This window comes from Nannobrachium achirus, assembly GCF_963921795.1.
Source record: "Nannobrachium achirus genome assembly, chromosome: 11".
Lineage (NCBI taxonomy): Eukaryota > Metazoa > Chordata > Actinopteri > Myctophiformes > Myctophidae > Nannobrachium > Nannobrachium achirus.
This window is the reverse complement of record NC_137820.1, coordinates 22,103,333-22,123,570: the sequence shown is the minus strand read 5'-3', so window position 1 is coordinate 22,123,570 and position 20,238 is coordinate 22,103,333. Positions and strand designations below refer to the sequence as shown.

Sequence of the window (20,238 nt, the reverse complement as noted above, 5' to 3'; positions counted from 1 at the left end):
TCAGTGCTGTCATGAAACTACTTTTTTCTAATGCAAACTGCTAAAAACACAGGCATTTTCCTGAGCGATTGAGCGTGCCTTCAGCTAACTCATACAACATTTTAGGAATGCATTTAAACTCTCACACAAAGGGCAAACTCACCTCCATCCCGAGAAGTTTTAGAGCTTTTGGCTGAGGAAAAACATAAAAAATAAATTAATTTACAGTATCAAACACAATTGTATGTGATGAACCACCTCATATTTCAGTTTCTTCCACTCAGACATACCCTTTTTAGCCCATACAGGTTATTGTAGAGGTTGCGAAAAGCCTTCCTGGTATAATTGCTCCTGTAGGCTCCACCCATCAGGTACTCCAACACTAGACCAATGTCAATGAGGGTGATCTGATAATCTGGAGGGAGGTTCCCCTGCAGCAACACCAGAGAAAGGCCTCAACATAACATCATAAACATCAGATGGTAAACATAACCATACATGTACAGTATGTTACATGTACTGTATGTTTCAAATTTAAGTATCTATTAGTCTCAAACATACATGATCTTGACATTTTCTTACTTTGAAATAGAGAAATAACTAGGCTAAGAAAGGGTCATATTACCTTTTTGACATCTCTCACTACAACATGCAGAGTATTTGCAGGGCCAACTTTCTGCAATGTAGAATAGAATGTTCTGGTTATAAACACGCTTTTGTCTGTTGCTTTCATCAGCAGTACTTGGCGGATATCAAAAATCAAATTTTGGGCACCTGAGCTCTACTAGGCTCACCGTGTTGTACAGTTCCTCTAGCCTGGGGATGGTGAGGAAGTGGTGAATGTTGACACCGTTCTCGAGGAGGAGCTTGACAAAGTCCACTCTATCCATCACCAGGGCATCCATCATTGCCCGCTCCAGAGAGTTCACCTAAGATATTGTTACATAATTATGTGGAATTACAATAGATATTCATAGTTATATCATGAAATAATCTAAATTTAAGTCAGTCCGTACAAGTAGTAATATGTACCGGACTACTATAGGAATCTGAAGCAGAATTATGACCTACACAAATATTCTATATATCATTAATAATGCCATAGACTTATAGCCTAAAACCTGGAATTAAGATAGGCCTATTAATGCATCTTTAATTTCATGTGCTTCAAAAATAATAGTGTTCTTTCGTTTAGACAATCTTGTTGAACAAAACACATGGACATCATATTCCATTGGAAAAGCCCAATGGGAACCCATGATGTGTGTAACGTCCAGGTTGACCTACAAAAAGGTGCATAATATCATGATACAGTGAACTTGTGCCTTACCCATCTCGTTATCTCCAGCTTCCTGGGATCGGTCTCTTCTGGAGGTTCAGGTTTTGCCTTCCCTTTCCCTTTGCCCTTCTTTCGGGCCTTGTTGCGTTGAGCTGGAGGGCTTTTCGGTTTCTCCGGGGCTGGGGCTGCGGTGCCGGTTCCGGTTCCGGTGGTAGCTGTACTGTTGGCTAGCTGGCTTGCAGGCTGGCCCAAATAGTAATAGATGTTAAAGGAGCAATGTTGTGTTGGGTTGTTCACTGAATACTTGTATATTATTATCTAGATACAGTATATTCTCTTAAAAATACATTATTTTTGTGATTGACTACTCCAATCTCTATGAATACTACTGAGATGAGCACTACTCACTGGTAAGTGATGTCCAAAGACAAAGATTTGATTCTTGGCGATATCCACTCTGTTCCAGGCCAGAGCCAAACTAAGCTGGTCTGGGGCTGAGGCATTTGTGCCTGAAAACACAGAAAGGAGAAAGAATAGCTAGATATGTGATCTTAAATGTATTATGCAGTAGGGAAAATATTGCTTTGGGATTTGTGTTGTATGCTAAAGTAATACCTTTTAATAAGGCAGTCAGAATTGCCATTTCAATATCTTGCTGTCCCTCTGCACCCATTCGAAAAACCGTGATCTGTATTTGACAGAGAATAAGACATCAAGAAGAGAGTAACTGAGTGCACAATGTAGGGATGGAGATGAAAATCGAATGTGGGGAAACTGGGGATTGATCAATCCATGAAGAAATGAAAATGTGGCAGGTGGTTACTCTGACTCTTTATAAGGGTATCTTCTTTATGACACAATGATCTGATAACACAAACCCATAAGACAAATATGGGTAAATTCTCCTTCTACAACACTGCCACCCAGGTGTGGAATTCCTTGACTACCTCCCTTAAAATATGTAGCTCGCTGGCATCCTTCAAAACTGCCCTTAAAACTCACCTTTCAGGAGGCCATTGTTATCACTTCTCCCATAGACAGGCTTAGCCCCACCCCCTTGTTCCCCTATCCTGTACATGTTTTTATAACTGCGATATCATTGAATGTTTTCTTTAGTTGCTATTTATTATGTCCATGAATTAAATACAGAGGGCTTTCAACGTAAAAAAGACTGTAAAAGTTCTCGTATTTGGGATGTTCCTTTTAGGCAGGGTGTTTAACTGTACTTGTACTGTACTACATTTCAATTGTATTGACTATTCTTTTACTGTTACATTTTTGTCTAATAAAATAATCAATCAATCAATCAATCAATCAATTAATTGCAACCAACTGGACATTCATTAATTCATGTTAGGGACATAATCATGTCAGTGCCCTTGAATAAGACATGGCTTTAGAGCTGGGGTTGGTCCCTGACTCCCCAGGCACTGCTCAGTGGTTAGTGATATGTGTCAAATGCAGGGGCGTCACACCAAATTCTGGGCCCTGGGTACAAGGATTCACTGCGGGCCCCCCATGAATGTTAACTATTGAAAAATAGCAGATATACAAGCTCACAGCGCGGCACCGAGTGCCGCGCTGCGAGCTTGTAGATCTGCTATTTTTGAAAAATCGTGAAAATGTGTGCCAAGAAACCTATGTTTCCATGTCAGTGATGCTCAAACATTTTCATGTGAAGGACCCCCCATCTCAAAATAGTTAACCCCCAGAAGCAAAATTTGAGTTACAAATGTTCACTTAAAAAATACATATATTCAAAGATTTGCGCATATTTTCATGACTTTTCAAAAATAGCAGATCTACAAGCTCGCAGCGCGGCACTCGGTGCCGCGCTGTGAGCTTGTATATCTGCTATTTTTCAATAGCTAAAGTTACTAGGGCCCCTCCACCTTGGGCCCCGGTAACTCAGTCCCACTTTCCTACCCCTTGTGACGTGACGCCCCTGGTCAAATGCAGACAAGGACTTTCCCACAGGGATCCATTAAATACAGATCCATCTAAAAATATATATACTGTATATGCAAATGCCATAGCACCCCAAATCATCACTGACTGTGGAAACGTCCCTCTGGCTCCATTATAAATCCTTGTTTTGAGTGGTATTGACTTAATGTGGCTTGCATGACTCAAAATCATATTTCACTTTCAAAAAAACTTTTGGTAATTTTATCATCTAACCAGGCTTTTATGAACATCCTGGACAGTTTTTATTTTGCTTGATTCAATATTTAGATATTTAGAACACCCATTATTTTTTGGGTGACTCATACTACCCTCCTAATATGTGAGCAGACCGTGTTTTTCGATAACTTTTTTGAGTTTTATCATTTATCTTTTAATAATTATTTATTGTATTATTATTTTTTTCCATTTTCCCAGAGAATTATTAAAAATAAATGAAAAATGTTATTGAATAAATATGGCCCGTTCACGTTTTAGGAGAGTATGAGTCACTAGAAAGAATAATGGGTGTTTATAATAAATCTATCATGGTTAAAATTGAGTTTGAAGTTACAATGGGTGTGTATGGGGAGAGGCCCTGGGCCTGTAGGGCCTGATGAGATTTACATAAAATATCTAAATATAGAATCAAGCAAATTAAAAACTGTTCAGACGATAAAATTACCAAAAGTTTTTTTGAAAGTGGGATCTCCATATATGTGCATAAAAGGTTCAAGGACGGAATGATGTCAGACAAGGACAGAATCCATCTGCAACATCATGTGATGTCAAAACAAGTCAGCTATATCCTTCTGCTGAGCTGGGATGAGGTGTCACACACTATGACACATTGTCTAAATTGTAAATTGTGTTGTTAAAATGTTTCAAAAATGTATTAAAATAATTCACATTTTAAAGATTTGAAAAAGGTTGGAAAAAAAACAAAAAAAACAGAAAGCCTCTGTATATAGGGGTTAAAGTGATTAAACTGATTTGCTTTTTTTTGCTGGGGACCCCCCTGGAACACCCTCAAGGACCCCTGGAAGTCCCCGGACCCCACTTTGAGAACTACTGACTTAACTTATTCATTCATTTGTATATTAATGTACTTCACATGGTTAGGTAGCTCAATACAACTCTCTGTGAAGGACCATACAAGTATGTTTGGCTCCTTCATGGAGTGATAGCACTTGCGTTGTTGCAGCCGAGGACTATATCAAATGCAATTACACTGACTTGCCTGTCACTATGTCACATGAGCAGTCACGGTAAATGGGATTATGTTGGCATGAATATGTGGCGTCAGGCCAGATATCTCCGAGCTGGTCTCGGGATGCGTTAATAATGAGCACCCTACGCCTCCGCGTGAGCAATTGAACTGAAAACTTGAGGCGATCTTTCAGACAACGCCAGTGTGAACACAGTGCTGTTTTCTCCCCCCAGTAGAGAGGCTTGTGCAAGGATGAGCCAGTAATTAAGTTAAATGCTCCAGAGCGGTAGATCGGTGCAAAATGCAACCCTTTGAATGAGGCCGTTCATTTGGCTGCCCCAGCTGTTCACATGGAATGCACTTAGGATGAAAGGATTATGTGGGAGCTAGACAGTGACACTGAATCACCTGTAGTTTTGTCACGGCAGTTTTTACGGGCCATGAATTGCCTACTTAGCCAGACAGAGCTGGCTCAGAAACCTGGATGACCTGTCACATTGTCTGAGTTGGGTATCGTATCAGTGGAGAGTAAAATGGCACATGAAAAAGCTCACTGCAGTCTTAAAAACAACAACATTGTCTATCCAGCAGTGCTTTTGGAGCATTAGCATTGCAATGCAGTACGAACAGAAGATACAGATTTTCTGTTGAAATGATACCACTCTGGCATAAAAAAAAAGTGAGTGAGACTGAGCATGGTGTAGAGAGATCACCCTGAGGATTAGGAAGATGGATCCTCTTCTCCATCTGTGTTGTGCAGTACACTAACGGTGGATGTAAGTAAGTAAGGGGCCGCTAAAACAGGTGGCTCTCTGCACTGATCTCTCCCGCCCAGATGTATGGTGTCTGCAGATTACCTGCAGCGGGCATTACATAGTACTAATCACATCACTTACCCCCAAGAGATATCTGCAGTGGATGCATAATACTGCTGCTATTTATGTATCACACTCTCGTGCAAACACTTATGGGAACCACGTTGAAGGGTAATCTGCAATCTGTTGAAGACACCTAATGGGTCAGTGTGTTTCACCCGAGAGCATTTCTGGTCGCCCTGATTGCGCGTTAGTGAACGCGGCGCTGTAAACACTGCAGAGTCGGCTGTCCACCGCCACTTTAGAGGGTGTTTGTAAAACACATTAGGGTTGATGGAGGGATTGAGTGTGATGCTTAGAAGCTGTGGATATCCTGGATTACGTGATGGAGCACACATGACCAACGTGAGTAGGAGGAATGACAAGCAGGTGGTGTAGGAATATGTTTATTCAATGGAGTCACAGCATCAATGCACAGATGAGTGAGTGGAGAAAATGAATGACAATGGAGAATGAATGATTTGCAATTGAAAATATTTATTCATTTATTGACATAGGTGAATAATTGTGAGACATTAGCAGCAGATACAGACCTTGGAGTTCATACAGTACATATCCTTTAGGAGGATTCATATCTTTCATTTGGATTCATTCCTCTAGTACTCACCAGCTCTCTTTTCTTCATACATTCCAAGACCATGGCCAGGATCTGCTGTGATTGGTTCTTGTTGTAATTGAAGGTTTTTTGAATTGTCACCATGAGCTGGTCTCTGACATCGTCACAGATGTAGCTGGAAGGACAGATTAGTGACAACATGTTAAATTACCCATTTGCAACTCAGACAGCGTAAAATTGGTACCAAATGGCCCCTTAACGGCGTAAGGGTACATTTGGTTACATTAACAGTTTTAGTTGTTGAATTAACAGAGGCAGTGTGGTACTACAGCTGGTGGTTCAGTGAGAGAATGGGTCTTACCCTCCCTCCTCTGAGAACTTGTGTGCGAAGGAAAGGATGTCAGAAGCACGGCCGCTGCCGTCACAGATCACCACAGGAATTGGAGGCTCCTCCTTCAGGCTCTCCAAGGTGATAGAGATGACGTTGGGCCCTCCCTCCACTATCAGACACACAAGAGGGAGCCCTTGGCCCAGACCTGAAACACACGTGCAGGAGTGGACGTTACATTTACTGCATCACCCATCAATCCATCTGCACATCCGCCTCTCCGCACATGTTTCCACTCATCTATTCCTCCATCCATCCATCCATTCATCCATATATTACTGACTTGTCATCTTGTAATTTATAAAAGCACACCACAGAATTTAAGAAGATGCGAGGGGGAACATGGAGAACGTCTTTGATGTAATGTTGCTGTGATAACAGACTTCACCACAAGAGTGACGTCAGACAGTGAAGTCAGTGGTGACAGCTGAGCATCCCTTTGCTGTCCCTGCCTTATCACGAGCTCCAGGCATAGGATGACAAAGGGAAACCCACAGGTCACAGAGATGCTCTCCATCCACATGTCCACAGGGGAGAGAGACTAGGCAGTAGGACTCCAGGTCCCACCCGAGACATTATGATGGGAGGGGTGGCGGGTACTGCCAATGCCATATACCACAACTTACGTGTATTGATCTTCTGCAAGGACATGTGTTTCTCCAGCTGCCGACGTAGTTTGACCTCTGAGCCGTACTTTCCACAGGTGCCGTTGTCGGTCAGGATGAAGTGGGAGTGGCTGTTGTTGAGCACGGCCAGTTTGCTCAGGGGGTTGGACATGGTCTGGTAGGGTTTGGTCACCTGGAATAAGAAGAAACACTTATAGTGTGCTGAATAATCAAGTATTGTATGAAACAATGTTTGCCCTGCAAAACTGGTGGAATGGAGAGGCACATATTATTACATCTTTTCCAAGGAGGTCTTCTTTGTTCTCCAGGATCCCCCAAGGAGCGATTCCTATAGCACAGACCTTCCCCCGGGACTTGGACGAGTGGTCCTTCAATGCATCCCCCACGTGACGGATCACCCCTGGAATCAAATGACCCAAACATGCTAGCGTGACTAATCATTCTTTTGTGCCTCAATGGGGCAGCATCATGGGACACAGCGTGGCTACTGTGTGCAAAATCCAAACAGGCTAGCATTTGAGAGACATTTTGCCTCAAATGCTCTAATTATAGCACCTAAACCCGTGACCCTGGTTTGTTCAAATCTCCTCTTGTAAATTGCAGAATGGGCATTATGAAATGAGTGTTTAGGGGGGGAAAATAATCTTCTAATAACAGATTGTGATTTGTTAAGTAAACACAGAACTGTCCCTGAACTGTAAATGGTTAGGGTCTTACCAGTGTTAACTCCACCCGTGAAGATCCAGGCCCCAGTGGTGACCGCAGCTTTGATCAAGCCCTTCCCAAACACCTGCTTTAGTTTCGGCTGGAGGTCAAAGTTCTGAAGGCCGCCATGCACAGAGATGAGCAAGGTGGGCAGTTCCAGTTGCCAGTCCTTCACCATCAAATGGAGCAGGTTCTCTGGTTTGCAGTCATAGGTCACTCGGATGTACTGAGAAAGACGAGTGAAAAGTGTGAACTCGAACTGACAATAATATACTGTACATGTAGTGATGTGTTTATTAACATTCTGTTTGCAGTGATGGCACTGCGCTACTAGCTATCAATCCCGAATCACAGGGTCCACACACAGTGAATCGGCGGAGCAAAGGTGAAACATACCATGGCCTTGTTGACGAATCCACCACCTTGGAACTCGATGTGACCGTAGGCATCTGTTGGCCAGGTCCGAGTGTGTTTGGCCACAGACCACTTCTCCTGGGCATCGAAGGGCACCAGTTGGTTCTCCTCGCCACTTTTCACATGAAGCGTTATTAACTGGCCACAGGCACATCTACATGGAACATGGAACAGGGCGTCATTTTACACAGAGAGCCACTCAGTCATAGTAGGGGCATGTTCAGGGGGACACGCTGTGTGTGACACAAACAAACTCGGAGACAGATTTCTGAGCTCTATACACATAAAAGCGTATTGATTCTTTATAGAAAGTCCCCAAGCACGGCGCCACTCTGTGGCCTCAAGTAAATTAGATGTGAATGACACGGATCAAACACTGATTGTTTGTGTCTTTGCGGGGGCTGTCTCCTGTCCTCGTTACCCAGATGGCCCAGGCTCTTTCATGCCTGTGGGCGTCTCTGGAAAATACGTGCCTCCATGCACACATGGCTGCTCTCCCTCACAACCTGCAGCCCTACTTTCAGGACCCAAGGCACTAAATTATACAATAAGAAATTTCTAATTTCAACCTAAGACCACAAGTAATCCATAATATATGTAGATAATAACCATGGCAATGCTATGTTATTATGATGAGGTTATTATTCCCTATGTTTTAGGGAGCTAAAACATAGGGAATGTATGTGTATGTATGTTTAAGTGACAATTCTCACTCATAGTCAGGATCTGTTTAACTTGTGTACCTATTCTTGTCCTCAAAAAATAAATGTATCATAACACACCACAGAGACATACAAAGTATTTATTGTTGACGTACATTTGAAAAGTAGAATTCATGGGTTGAATTTGAGCATCAGCTTAAAATAGCTGGTGGATATCCAAGAAGGTTACGTGCAAATATCTTGAGAAGGAGGTAGCTGCTTGTCTGCCCCATTCTCTACAAGCACATGGCATGATGTATCTAATCATACTGTGTTTTACCATAGGAGGAAGACAGAGAAATACTTTGACATTTACCTGGTCGGGTCCTTGGTGGGTATTGCGTGGACACATTCTCTTTTATAAAATGTCCTCTCTATCCAAGCTCTGTGTGCCTGTAAAAGAGAAGATTCCAATGTGTTAACTGATATCCACCACTGTCAGTGAATTTACCACACAGGAGTTTATGGTAGATCATCCCTAAAGACTTTTAGGACAGCTGAATTGATCAAATCATTATCGTTATCAAAAGTCAGTTCCGTCCCGATTCCTGGCTAGAAGAAAAAGAAGTGCAAAAAACAAACCCACAGAGTTTATTAGACAGATTAGACTGGTTTGAACATGATGGATGGAGGTTAACAAGATGAAAGATTGTTTTCACTCATAACATGTCATTAGCGCATACTGTTAGCTGAAGCTGGAATAACAGATCTGTGTTGTGGAACATCCTTTATTGTCTGTTTGATTCTCAGAAGTGCATCACACAAAGGTAGCGTGCCCACTCACTACATCACATCCTGCTCCGATTGCTGTCTGATCTGTTTCCAGTGCTGAGCAAAAATAACCTGAGCTGAAAGCAAAGTTTGTCTGAGGTCCACCATTGTCGATGGTGGAGGCCCAATTAAATCCCACGTTTTGGAAGCAGCTCTTTTACCAGAAGACACTGGTAAATTATAGAGGAAAAAAACCTTGACCCAATTTAGATTTGCCCCACAATTCAGTTTGTTATATAAACACCGCTGTTGCACTTTGTTTATGCTTCACAATAATGATGGGCGTAAATACAAGGCAGTGGATGAACCGGAATCATGTCTTGTGACCAGGAAATCACAAGCATGCAGTAGCCATGATGAGCAATGTCACAGCGCACCAACTGTTCCCTCTTACGACCAGAACACCTATTATGGCCAATAATAACTTGTTATTTTCTATTTCAAATGATGAATATTAATAGAACCTACTCAATCTAAATACATTATTTGTTAACCTGTGTAGGTCTACTATGAATAGGTAATGAAAAAAAGTAAAAGCTCAGAGCATATAGTAGATGGTATGTTATTATATATATATATATATATATATATATATATATATATATATATATATATATATATATATATATATATGTGTGCAAATAAATCCTTAAAATTAAATACCCAATTCTAAAGCACTAGTAATTATCAATGCAAAAATATAACTGGCATATTGCATATTATTTCTAAATGTACAATGCTCAAAGTAGCTATCACTGATAATTTTAAAATAAGATGTTGTATGTGTCAGCTGGTTCACTGTTAAGTAGAGCAAGGCTCTGTAAAGTTAGATATACTGTAGCTAATGTAAAATTAACTAAATAGTGATATAGTTATGCTCACATTTACACTCGCTGTCTCTAAATTCACATCTCAGTATGGATCTTGTCTAACATCATCATCACACCATATGCCACTATTTGTGATTACACAAATCTAGTATTAATCCTGTCATATGGTCCTTCTTTAACGAAATGGCATTTGAAGAGCATCGTCTTTAAATAGTGTCATCTATGGAATATAGGTCCACTTACATACGATCTTCCATCTGAACCGCGAGAGTCCTAACCCCAGAGCCGGTGGGGATTAAGCCTTAGTGGACACACAAGGAGTTCTGCAGCCCTCGGTCCACAGAGCTCTCTCTCCCAGTGGTGCTCTCCCAGTCCACTGGTCTCAATGAATCCCACAACACATGAAACTTCTTCACTTTATGTGGGCCAGTTAATATGATGAGCATGTGAGCGGGCTCTTTGTTAGCCCAAGTCTCATGACTCTAGTTCAAGGTAATCCTTTTGGAAGTCCCATGACCCTGCTCCTTGCCCACAGGGTATTTTCATCCCTTGCTCGAACAAGGCACAATAAATCTACTTTGATAACCAGCCCCTAATCTCCAATTTGTTCAAACTCCTTTCTTTGTGCTCACTTTGCAGCGTGGATGGTCTTAGCTGGTGTGAGAGAAACAGGGTCGAGGTAAGAGTTTTCAGACTAAAAGAAGTATGCAGTTTCAGAGGTAGAAAGAGGTAAAGAAGTTCCACAACTTTTTTTTTAAATGTCCACCCCTTCCAATGACTTTGATTTCAACCCAATTTGCATAATTGAGAGAATTGGATGCCGGCATTCTTTTGGAAGGCGCCTTGTTAAGACATGACTGCTCTCCATTCGGGGGCAAGGTCAGCCATTACTAATTGCAGTTAATCTCTGTTTCCACCAACCCCATTCATGTTGAAGAAGAGAAAACTCAGCAGAACGGCATTCCGCTTGGTTACTGAATATGCTCTAAATGTTGCTTTTTAACATTGCTGGGTCTAGGATGGATTTGCATCTCACAACTCTCACCAGGAAGAATGCAGGTTGCTACAACAAAACACTTGTTTAAAGCTTACTGGAATAGTCTGATGTGTAGTCTGAAACCCAGCTATTTGAACCAGGGAAAGCCAGAAATTTGATTTCAACAAACTTCATTTCTTTAGAGTTTGTAGAGGCGATGAGGGGATCAGATCAGACCAAATCTAACCAGCTGAAAATAAGTCAATTTGGTTCGCATTTTGGATTAACTGAAGGCACACAATTAAGGATATATGAATGCAACATTTTAACACATCCCTGTGTAACAAGCAGAAGGCATTTGATGAACAATCCAAGAGGCAAGCACAGCCAAACACATTCAAAACCTGTCTCGTTTGAAATGGCTTTCATAAGCTCTCCTTTTATGGTTGAAGTGAGCAGTTTGAGCCAGACTGTAAGTCACTGGTGGGAAAGACAGGGGTGGCTGGTGGTTGGTGGCTCAAAGAGACAGAGATACTGGGATCCACATCCCCAGTTTAGGGCCAGCTCCGGTAAAAACACACGTGGGCTACTGTTAATCATAGCCAAAGAAAACAAAGAGCACTTCCAGTAGGCTTCAGCTGGTATGACGCAGTTATTTCAGCTTATTTAAACTCATTATCCACAGCAATTAAAACTGAAATCCAGGCAACCAGCTGCCTCGTTAGAAGAGTCTTTGAGCACTTACAAAAACCTTGAAGAAGTAGAATTAGATTGTGTTGCACCAGGCAAATTAACAGGACTTACTGCGGGCCTAGTAACAATAAACAACATTCATTCAAATATGTGGATTTCAAAGAAAATAGTTCACTCAAAACAAAAGACAACTGTACAACACGGCAATTATAATTGTGGAATCAGCATTATGATTGCCAAGATTTGAGAGAGGCCAGAGTGATTGTGTGATTGCACTGATTGTGACCTCTATTTTTCAGCACTTTCACTTCACATTTCCTCCTAAATTTGTCTATGTTGTATGTAGCTGAGTACACAATGCCATAACAGAATACCGGTAGGCCAATGCACGCAAAACACATACCAATCTTTCATCACATAAGCCAAGGGAAAAGGACAGTTGCATTACTACTTTTACTAATTTCTTGACTGAATAGTTTTGGTGCTGGAGTTAAACTTCAGGTTATTGTGTGGAGCACATGAATGACATTTGCCCACAGATACCCAGTGCCTGTTCAAAATGGAATCACATGGGCCTTGTCTCCTGACTCACAGATTAGTGAGCTACTGTATCACAGAGCACTTTGTTCCAGGGCAGCTGCAATTACATGGGTTTCTCAGCCCCCAATAGCCATATGGTTAAGGCCCATTATAGCAACGGTTCTCAATGTGGGGTACAGGGACCCACAGGGGGTTCCAGAGGGGGTTCCAGAGGGTCCCGAGCTAAAGGAAGGCAAAACAAATGGACTCTTACATGTCGGTAACTCAGAGAGTGAAACAAAATGGTTCTTTATGGCTCCATTTTGTTACATTTGTAAACTCTCAGATTCAAATCAACACTGCGGATGTAGATAGGGCCTAATGCATATTAAACTGGGGTCCTGGAATGGTTGAGAATCACGAACCTATTGACCATTGACGTGGCTTATTAATTCAATGCCCATTTTAACATTGGTAGCTGTATAATATAAGCAGTTGTATACAAATTAGTTAAAAGACATTTTGTCAAATGGGTTATATGGGTTAATATGCTAAATATTCCAATATTGAGACTTTAGTCAGACAACAAAAGCCTGATCAGAGGGAGCAATGGAAATGGATCAGAGGGGATTTAGGGGACATAGGTGGAATGTGATGTCACCAGGGGTGAAGATAAAAGCAAGTAATTGCTTGGCTTTGGGGTTGAGTGGAATTTTCACGGATAAAACTTAATGCAACGTGACAGGAAGGAAATCCTTGCGGACTACTTTACTGTCTGGAAAATATTTTAAACTCGCAGTCAATTCCTCGTGGAATGAATTAAAGGCTGCATTACATATTTTCACTTTAGAAAAGATTTAAATAAAAGTGATGTACTATATGCAACATGGAGTCTTGAAACACATAATATCCATTTACCCTGGAAATAACTGTTTGCAGTCAGCCCGTTTGTAAAAGCACTCATTGTCCTCCTGGGTTTGAAAATCCAGTTAGCTATCACATGAGCACAACATGTTACTGATTATCCCTACATTTGAGAGAGTCATAAGATGTGTTTTAAAGCTGCTGTTTTCTTCTGTGTTTTCCCCGAAGGGGCCTGTCCTAACAATGAGTGAAATCAAAGGATATACAACGTATAAGTAATATAATATTAATAATAATAAAGTATAAATAGTTCCATTATGGTGAGGTTTTATGTACGGGTAAATCTTTTCACAACTAATGCCACAAATGTAAATAAATGTATAGTGACTGGCTTCTGCATTTTGCCTTTCATTTTTAATAAAAGCAGAATCGTCTAGGATGATGATATCTCTCTACCAACAAGCCATTGGTCAACCAAGTGTACTGAAGAGTTTGACAATGATATTAGCTATCATGCAGCACAACTATGCCATACAGCAGTAACAATGCTACAAGTAAAATCCTCCTTCTCTAAGTTACAAATGAATGCAGAGTATTTATGAACTCCAATGACGTTTTTCGACTGGTATCAAAAACGTAAAGGACCTACTATCAGCACTGCAAAGTCCTTGTCACTGACTGAATGTTTATGATAGCGTTCTGTAGATTTGATCATGTATTCTATCACAATAAGGGAGTCTTACTGGTGAATTAACACTACTATGATGTTAGATCCAACAAAGGGACGGCAACCATGAACTGACCCCAAGTTTTAGACGTGCACCCTTCCAGAATCTTATTTAAGAATCTGCCCCAGTATGAGACCAGTACAGCATTCATGTTGTATTGAACAAATTGTAAAAGCTGTCCAACTGCATTCTACAGGCCGACAGAGAATAAAAAACACAAATCCAGGATTAAAGATTACCATATCCATATGAAAAAGTGTGGGGAGGAAAAAACAATTCCACACAGCCAATGAATTTATATTTAGCAACATGTTTGATCTCATTAAATGCACTATTCACTGGAAACCATTAAAACAAGTGATTTGTTTTCCAACAAAAAAGATAAAACCTTATAAAAAGAGAAGTTCTGGATTACACAAAAAAATATTAACCAAATGGTACTCTCAGTGTCTGTAATCCCAGCACATAATACCCATTAGAATGCATAGTAACTTAGTAACCCATTATAATGCATACATAGTAACCCATCACTTTTGCAGATGTTAGTATATATGGTTGAAGTCATGCATCATGTGCCATGATTATTTAGTCAAACAGTGACCCTTTGTCTCTGAGTTAGAGTTGTATTATGGCTGGTATATGGTATTAAGGCTTTTACTCTTTACTGTATTTACATTTGGATTATGGGTGCACATCTGACAAAGTATATTCTGAACAGAACGCATCAGAAGTTTACATGGTTTATACTGCATGCTTACCGGTACTTTCCTCTCTACGTTCACTACTTTCCTTTATGTCTCACCATCTGTACATACATATGAGACTATTTTGTTTTCTTTTTTGCACAAAGCCTGTCCCTCTTTTTACTGTTCTACTGTTGCACCTTATGTGCACATCTGCATATTCTGCTATTTGTAACCTCATGCACATTCATACATGTCAGTGTATATGCTAACATGTATGAATGTGCATGAGGTTACAAATAGCAGGATATACATTATGTAGTAATGTATGTGTATATTTCTTTACTCTGTTCAACATTCGACCTGATTCTTGCTCTTCTATCTCTTCCTCCCCTTCGTGAAAGCTACAAATGGAGCTTGTATGAAGAAAACAGGTTTACACATGTAAACCTGTGATGTGACAATAAGGGTGATTCTGATTCTGCTTTACATTTTGAGGATTCTTTCATCTGATTCTTGCCTTTACAAGTCACAGTGACCAATGTAGTAATCATAGTTGAAGTTTACACTTTAACTATGATTTTTTTTAAGTCGTTACATCCTTAAAACATAGTTCCAGGCTTGCTCCTGATTTATATTGTAGTTCATCATACGACGGTGTTGCTAAACGAAAATAGCAGATCTACAAGCTGCACTGTGAGCTTGTAGATCTACTACTTTCGGGCCAGTGAAAGCGCTGGCCGAAAGTGAAATAGTACACACCATTAACATGAGTCATGTGTGGCAGTGTGTTTTCTTAATCCCAAAGCGTACCAACCGCTGAGGGATGGAATAGATGTGTGTTAACGTTACATACTGATCCCATCTTCCTCGCTCTCAAGGACACATTAACAGGAGTGTGTTAATCACATGAAAGCAGACATTAGAAAGAATAAAAGTCCTTAATCTGCCATGGCTGTGGATGCCCATACTGAGCCATTATGAAGGATTAAACTGCCGTTCTGGAGTGAGTGTCTCTTGAAGCCTGCTGGACCTCAAATATCACTTACAGTAGCTTTTACAGTAAGATGGGAGTGCAGGCACTCACAGCACTGATCTGCACATGAACATGTGTTACCCCCCCGCCCCCCCCCCCCCCCCCCTCTCTCTCTCTCGCACGCACGCACGCACGCACGCACGCACGCACGCACGCACGCACGCACGCACGCACGCACGCACGCACGCACGCACGCACGCACACACACACACACACACACACACACACACACACACACACACACACACACACACACACACACACACACACACACACACACACACACACACACACACACACACACATTCCATTCATTTTGAACCCTAACCCTAACCCTAACCCTTAACCTAACCCCTAAACACCTTGTGGGGACCTATTAATAAGCCCCCACAAGGTTTTTTCCTCTGATTGTACTATCTTTGTGGGGACATGAGGTCCCCACGAAGTAGTAATTCACCGTTTGTCAGCCTTCTGATTGGTCCCTGAGACTCCCTGACTGGCCAACCAGAAAAAAACATTCACTTTTTGCTATCGGGGGTGGAGTTTGTGCAGTGGAGAATGTTGCTTCAGGCTTTCAACAACTGTCCGCAGTGCGCGACACGGAGATCGGCCGGTACGGTGATAGCGACGGCAAGCGTCAAGCGATCTCGCTCATCATAACGAATAAGCTTCAACAAACTAGTTCACATGTACCTTATCAATGGTCTAAGAGTCACGATTGGGTACATATAATTTAAATGGGCAGAATTACGAAAAGCCAGCCTATTATGTGAGGAGAAACATTCTCTCTGTCCTCTTCCTAGTACCCAAGATGCAATGCGCTTCTCTTTCTATCTCTGATCCAGAGGATTAAACTAATTAAAACATTTATTTTTCAGGGGAAAACTACTGTTTTGCTATGTAATTACTGTACCTTTTTCTTCCCTTTTTATTAATATCACGTAGATGTGTTTTTTGTGGTACTTTATATAGCTGTAATGAGGCTATGAAGGGAAAAAAAATCCCATCCACTTCCACTATAAAAGAATCTGCAAAGAGGATTCTGTCCCACTGGGATTAAACAAATTAAAACATATATTTTCGGGTAAACCCCCTGTTTTGCAATGTAACTACTGTACCTTTGTCTTCCCTTTTTATTAATATCACCTAGGTGTTTTTCCTTTGGTACTTTATATAGCTGTAATGAGGCTATGAAGGGAAAAAAAATCCCATCCACTTCCACTATAAAAACAATCTGCCCAGGGTTAATGTCCCATCATAGTAACAGGGCAGAATGGGGCGGGATTTACAAAAGGGTTTATTCCCTGTCCACACACACACACACACACACACACACACACACACACACACACACACACACACACACACACACACACACACACACACACACACACACACACACACACACACACACTAGCACCAACAGTGGCAGGGCGAGCAGCTCAAAAGCAGCAAGATGTAATTTGGCTTCTTGTGGCTGCCAAATGATATGATGTCAAGACCTGCTGGTTGTCCCAGACAACACCATCTTCAAGTACACATGACGTAATGATGCAAAATACAAACCATTCTCCCCATAATAACAATAATCATTTATGGGCTGTAAGCAGAGGTTTTGGTCATACTTAGAGTAAATCTATGAACAGCTTAAAACTGGTAATTTAATAATAATGATTGCTATTCATTGCATCCAACCTCTGCAAGGTACGGGTCGGTGATAGCCTACGGAATCACCTGTTGAACACGGCCTAAAGTTCTAATAATGTTCCCTGTCAGCAATGAACGAGCGATGAACCATACCTTCTGTGATCCAGAGGTGGTGCGCTTGAGGGAGGACCGCTTGAAGGTGCCGTGGGCACCAGCAGCACCGTGATCCATGTTCAAGACTCAGATGACGTCTCACAGAAGCACGCAAACATGGCAAGGAGAGATCCTCCGTGGACACATCGGTGTACACCACCAGTGACATCAACAGCACTGGGAATCAGCAAGAAGCCCAGGGTTCCCGGTGCAGACCCGATCCATGGTGGCGAGCTCCAAACATCACACACTGGGAAGGGTAAACAAAAGTTTCACCATCGGTGCGAGGATCCCACCACTCCTCTCCTCTGTCAGCGGCTTTGCTCACAAATGAAAAGATAGAGATCCCAGCCAGGGGATATAAATCACTAGATGACACACTTGACACATAGACCCCCTTCCTCTGCTGGCCGTCCCGTAATCGGGCTTAATGCGGCCAGCTCTTTGAAGCCCCACAGTCTAATGGATAGAGATTTAATAAATGGTTATTGAAGGTAAATCTACTTTGGCGCGCACAACACCCCACCCCCAATCCCATCCCCCCCCATCCCAAAAATGGAAAGACCATGCAGTTTATACCAGGTAACTGTCATGTCCCTCAGTCAGATAGGTTCAATGTGCTGGAGAGATGTACACAATGGTGTGTGATGACAAATGTCAGTGAGTACACAGTGCAATACTCTGAAAGTGTACCACGTTTGTTTACGTTTGTACACTCACAGAGTTCTGATTTCTTTTTTATGCTATCATCAGGAAAGCACGTAAGAAGTGTCAAATATTCCTAATATGAATATATATATATATATATATATATATATATATATATATATATATATATATATATATATATATATATATATATATATAAGTATTAAAGTAAAACAGTAAAATATAGCAACAGATGTAGAAACATAGTCGCTTGTGTGTATAGTATTAACAGTGAGGGTGTTATTGAGTGGAAGTATGCTGAGGAGCTGTTATTGTGCCATGATTCTAAGCTACACTGTAGAATATTATTTAGTAATTGTTATTTTTGTAACTATAATTACTACTGCCTTCTCTTTAGAAGCTTTTGTAAAAGCTTTTACATGAAAGTAATACATCAAAAATAAATATATAATAATTAAGTTATTACTATAATAATAACTAGTTCTGTTAACAGCACTAGTTTTAAGTCTGGATCCTACATTAGTTGGGTTTAGTCTCACTAGCAATGTCTGCCCATTCGTGAACTAAGAGAGTTGGAATGTGGAAAAACTAAGAGAGAAAGCCAACAGAGCGTGATAAATTGCACATTATAATCAAAGCGTTTCATATATCAGGTCAAATCGTAGTGATTTTTATCTTTTTTACCTGGGATGTTGTATTCATCCAGCTAAGCTAGCTGTTACACACACATCCACATACTAGTCTGGACTCATACAAACACACAAATTGTAGTATTTAGATTTATTACAAAAATCTTGATGCAAGTTAGAAGTTATGTAGCAGATTTGTCACCAGGGTCAAATACAAAATTAAATATGAAAATATGGAGATTCACTTGAAAGGTTGGAAGGCAGTCCTATAGCCAATTTGATTGGAATCAGAAAAATCTGACCAATACATCTTGATCACACGACTCCAGAGATAATATGTACCGATTTGTTGAGTTTTGGAATATATTCATAGGAGTAGTATAGCAATAATAAGTGTGTTCTGAAGAAAAATGTGAAATGGTGGAAAATCCAGTCAGGCAAAAATGGCTGGGGCCTATAATATGTGAAGTTGCTTCATGATCCAAGGGAAAAAACATATTTTAATTGTGACCATAGTTCGCTACTTAGTATGAAATCTCATGTCTGTCCGTCCGGCCATCGGTCACTCTTCTGACATCACAATGATAACTCATCCCTCTGCAGAACGATATAGCTGACCTGTTCTAACATCACCTCATCCCAGCTCAGCAGGAGGATATAGCTGACCTGTTCTGACATCACAATGATGTTGCAAATTAATTCTGTCCTTGTCCCTTTTATGCCCATTATGGAGATCCCTGATGTTGTCAAGATGCCATATTTGGGAAAATATGGCCACATTTTGTACCAATTCATACAACCAACCGCAATGCGAGTCACACATGCAAATGAAAATGTATCTCATGCCAAAGCGCCGGTGCTCACCCAACAGTCTGCTGTCACCCAGGCGGATGCCTGCACGCGTGCCCATGTGCGCGACGGCGAGGTCGCTTCTCGCCCTTAAGGCATCTTACTGGTTGTAGTACCTGTGGTTGAAGAGTTATAGTCCAAAAACGCGATAAAAAAAAGAACATTATAGCCCATCAATGAGGCCGATTTGAAACATTTGGGGTGGACGTTCTTCAAGTTTCATGCCAATCGGACACTACATTCATGATTTGTGGCACTGGCATTTATTTGGGGGAAATCGCGCTCTTTCGAACGACCATCATTTCGACCGGAGGGTTAGCGACTCACTCCACGGAGGTTAGGGTTAGGGTGAGGGTTAGAGTCGGGTGTCGAAAAGATGACATGTAGTAACAGCGACACGCTCCCTTTATTTTGTGAAAATGGGCCCCTCGAGCACATTTTAATAATTTTGAAGGGAATCTGAACAAGCTGACAGATAACTAAATAACGATCACATAACCACAGAGATGATGTG

The 20,238-nt window shown here is 41.2% G+C and overlaps 1 protein-coding gene across 1 annotated transcript in view; it reads right to left on the bottom strand.

Moving 5' to 3' along the window:
• trpm1b (transient receptor potential cation channel, subfamily M, member 1b) overlaps positions 1 to 17,655 on the bottom strand; it is a gene marked incomplete at both ends in the record, with an annotated part of 31,421 nt that extends 13,766 nt beyond the window's left edge. Inside the window, 15 exons of the mRNA XM_080736946.1 lie at positions 143 to 172; positions 270 to 410; positions 605 to 655; positions 774 to 908; positions 1,310 to 1,501; positions 1,667 to 1,767; positions 1,874 to 1,946; positions 5,895 to 6,018; positions 6,205 to 6,379; positions 6,858 to 7,029; positions 7,133 to 7,257; positions 7,575 to 7,788; positions 7,959 to 8,130; positions 8,994 to 9,070; positions 17,578 to 17,655. Coding sequence (XP_080593072.1) covers positions 143 to 172; positions 270 to 410; positions 605 to 655; positions 774 to 908; positions 1,310 to 1,501; positions 1,667 to 1,767; positions 1,874 to 1,946; positions 5,895 to 6,018; positions 6,205 to 6,379; positions 6,858 to 7,029; positions 7,133 to 7,257; positions 7,575 to 7,788; positions 7,959 to 8,130; positions 8,994 to 9,070; positions 17,578 to 17,655 — 1,860 coding nt within the window. The remainder of the gene's footprint in view (positions 1 to 142; positions 173 to 269; positions 411 to 604; positions 656 to 773; positions 909 to 1,309; positions 1,502 to 1,666; positions 1,768 to 1,873; positions 1,947 to 5,894; positions 6,019 to 6,204; positions 6,380 to 6,857; positions 7,030 to 7,132; positions 7,258 to 7,574; positions 7,789 to 7,958; positions 8,131 to 8,993; positions 9,071 to 17,577) is intronic.
• Positions 17,656 to 20,238: the final 2,583 nt, after the last annotated feature.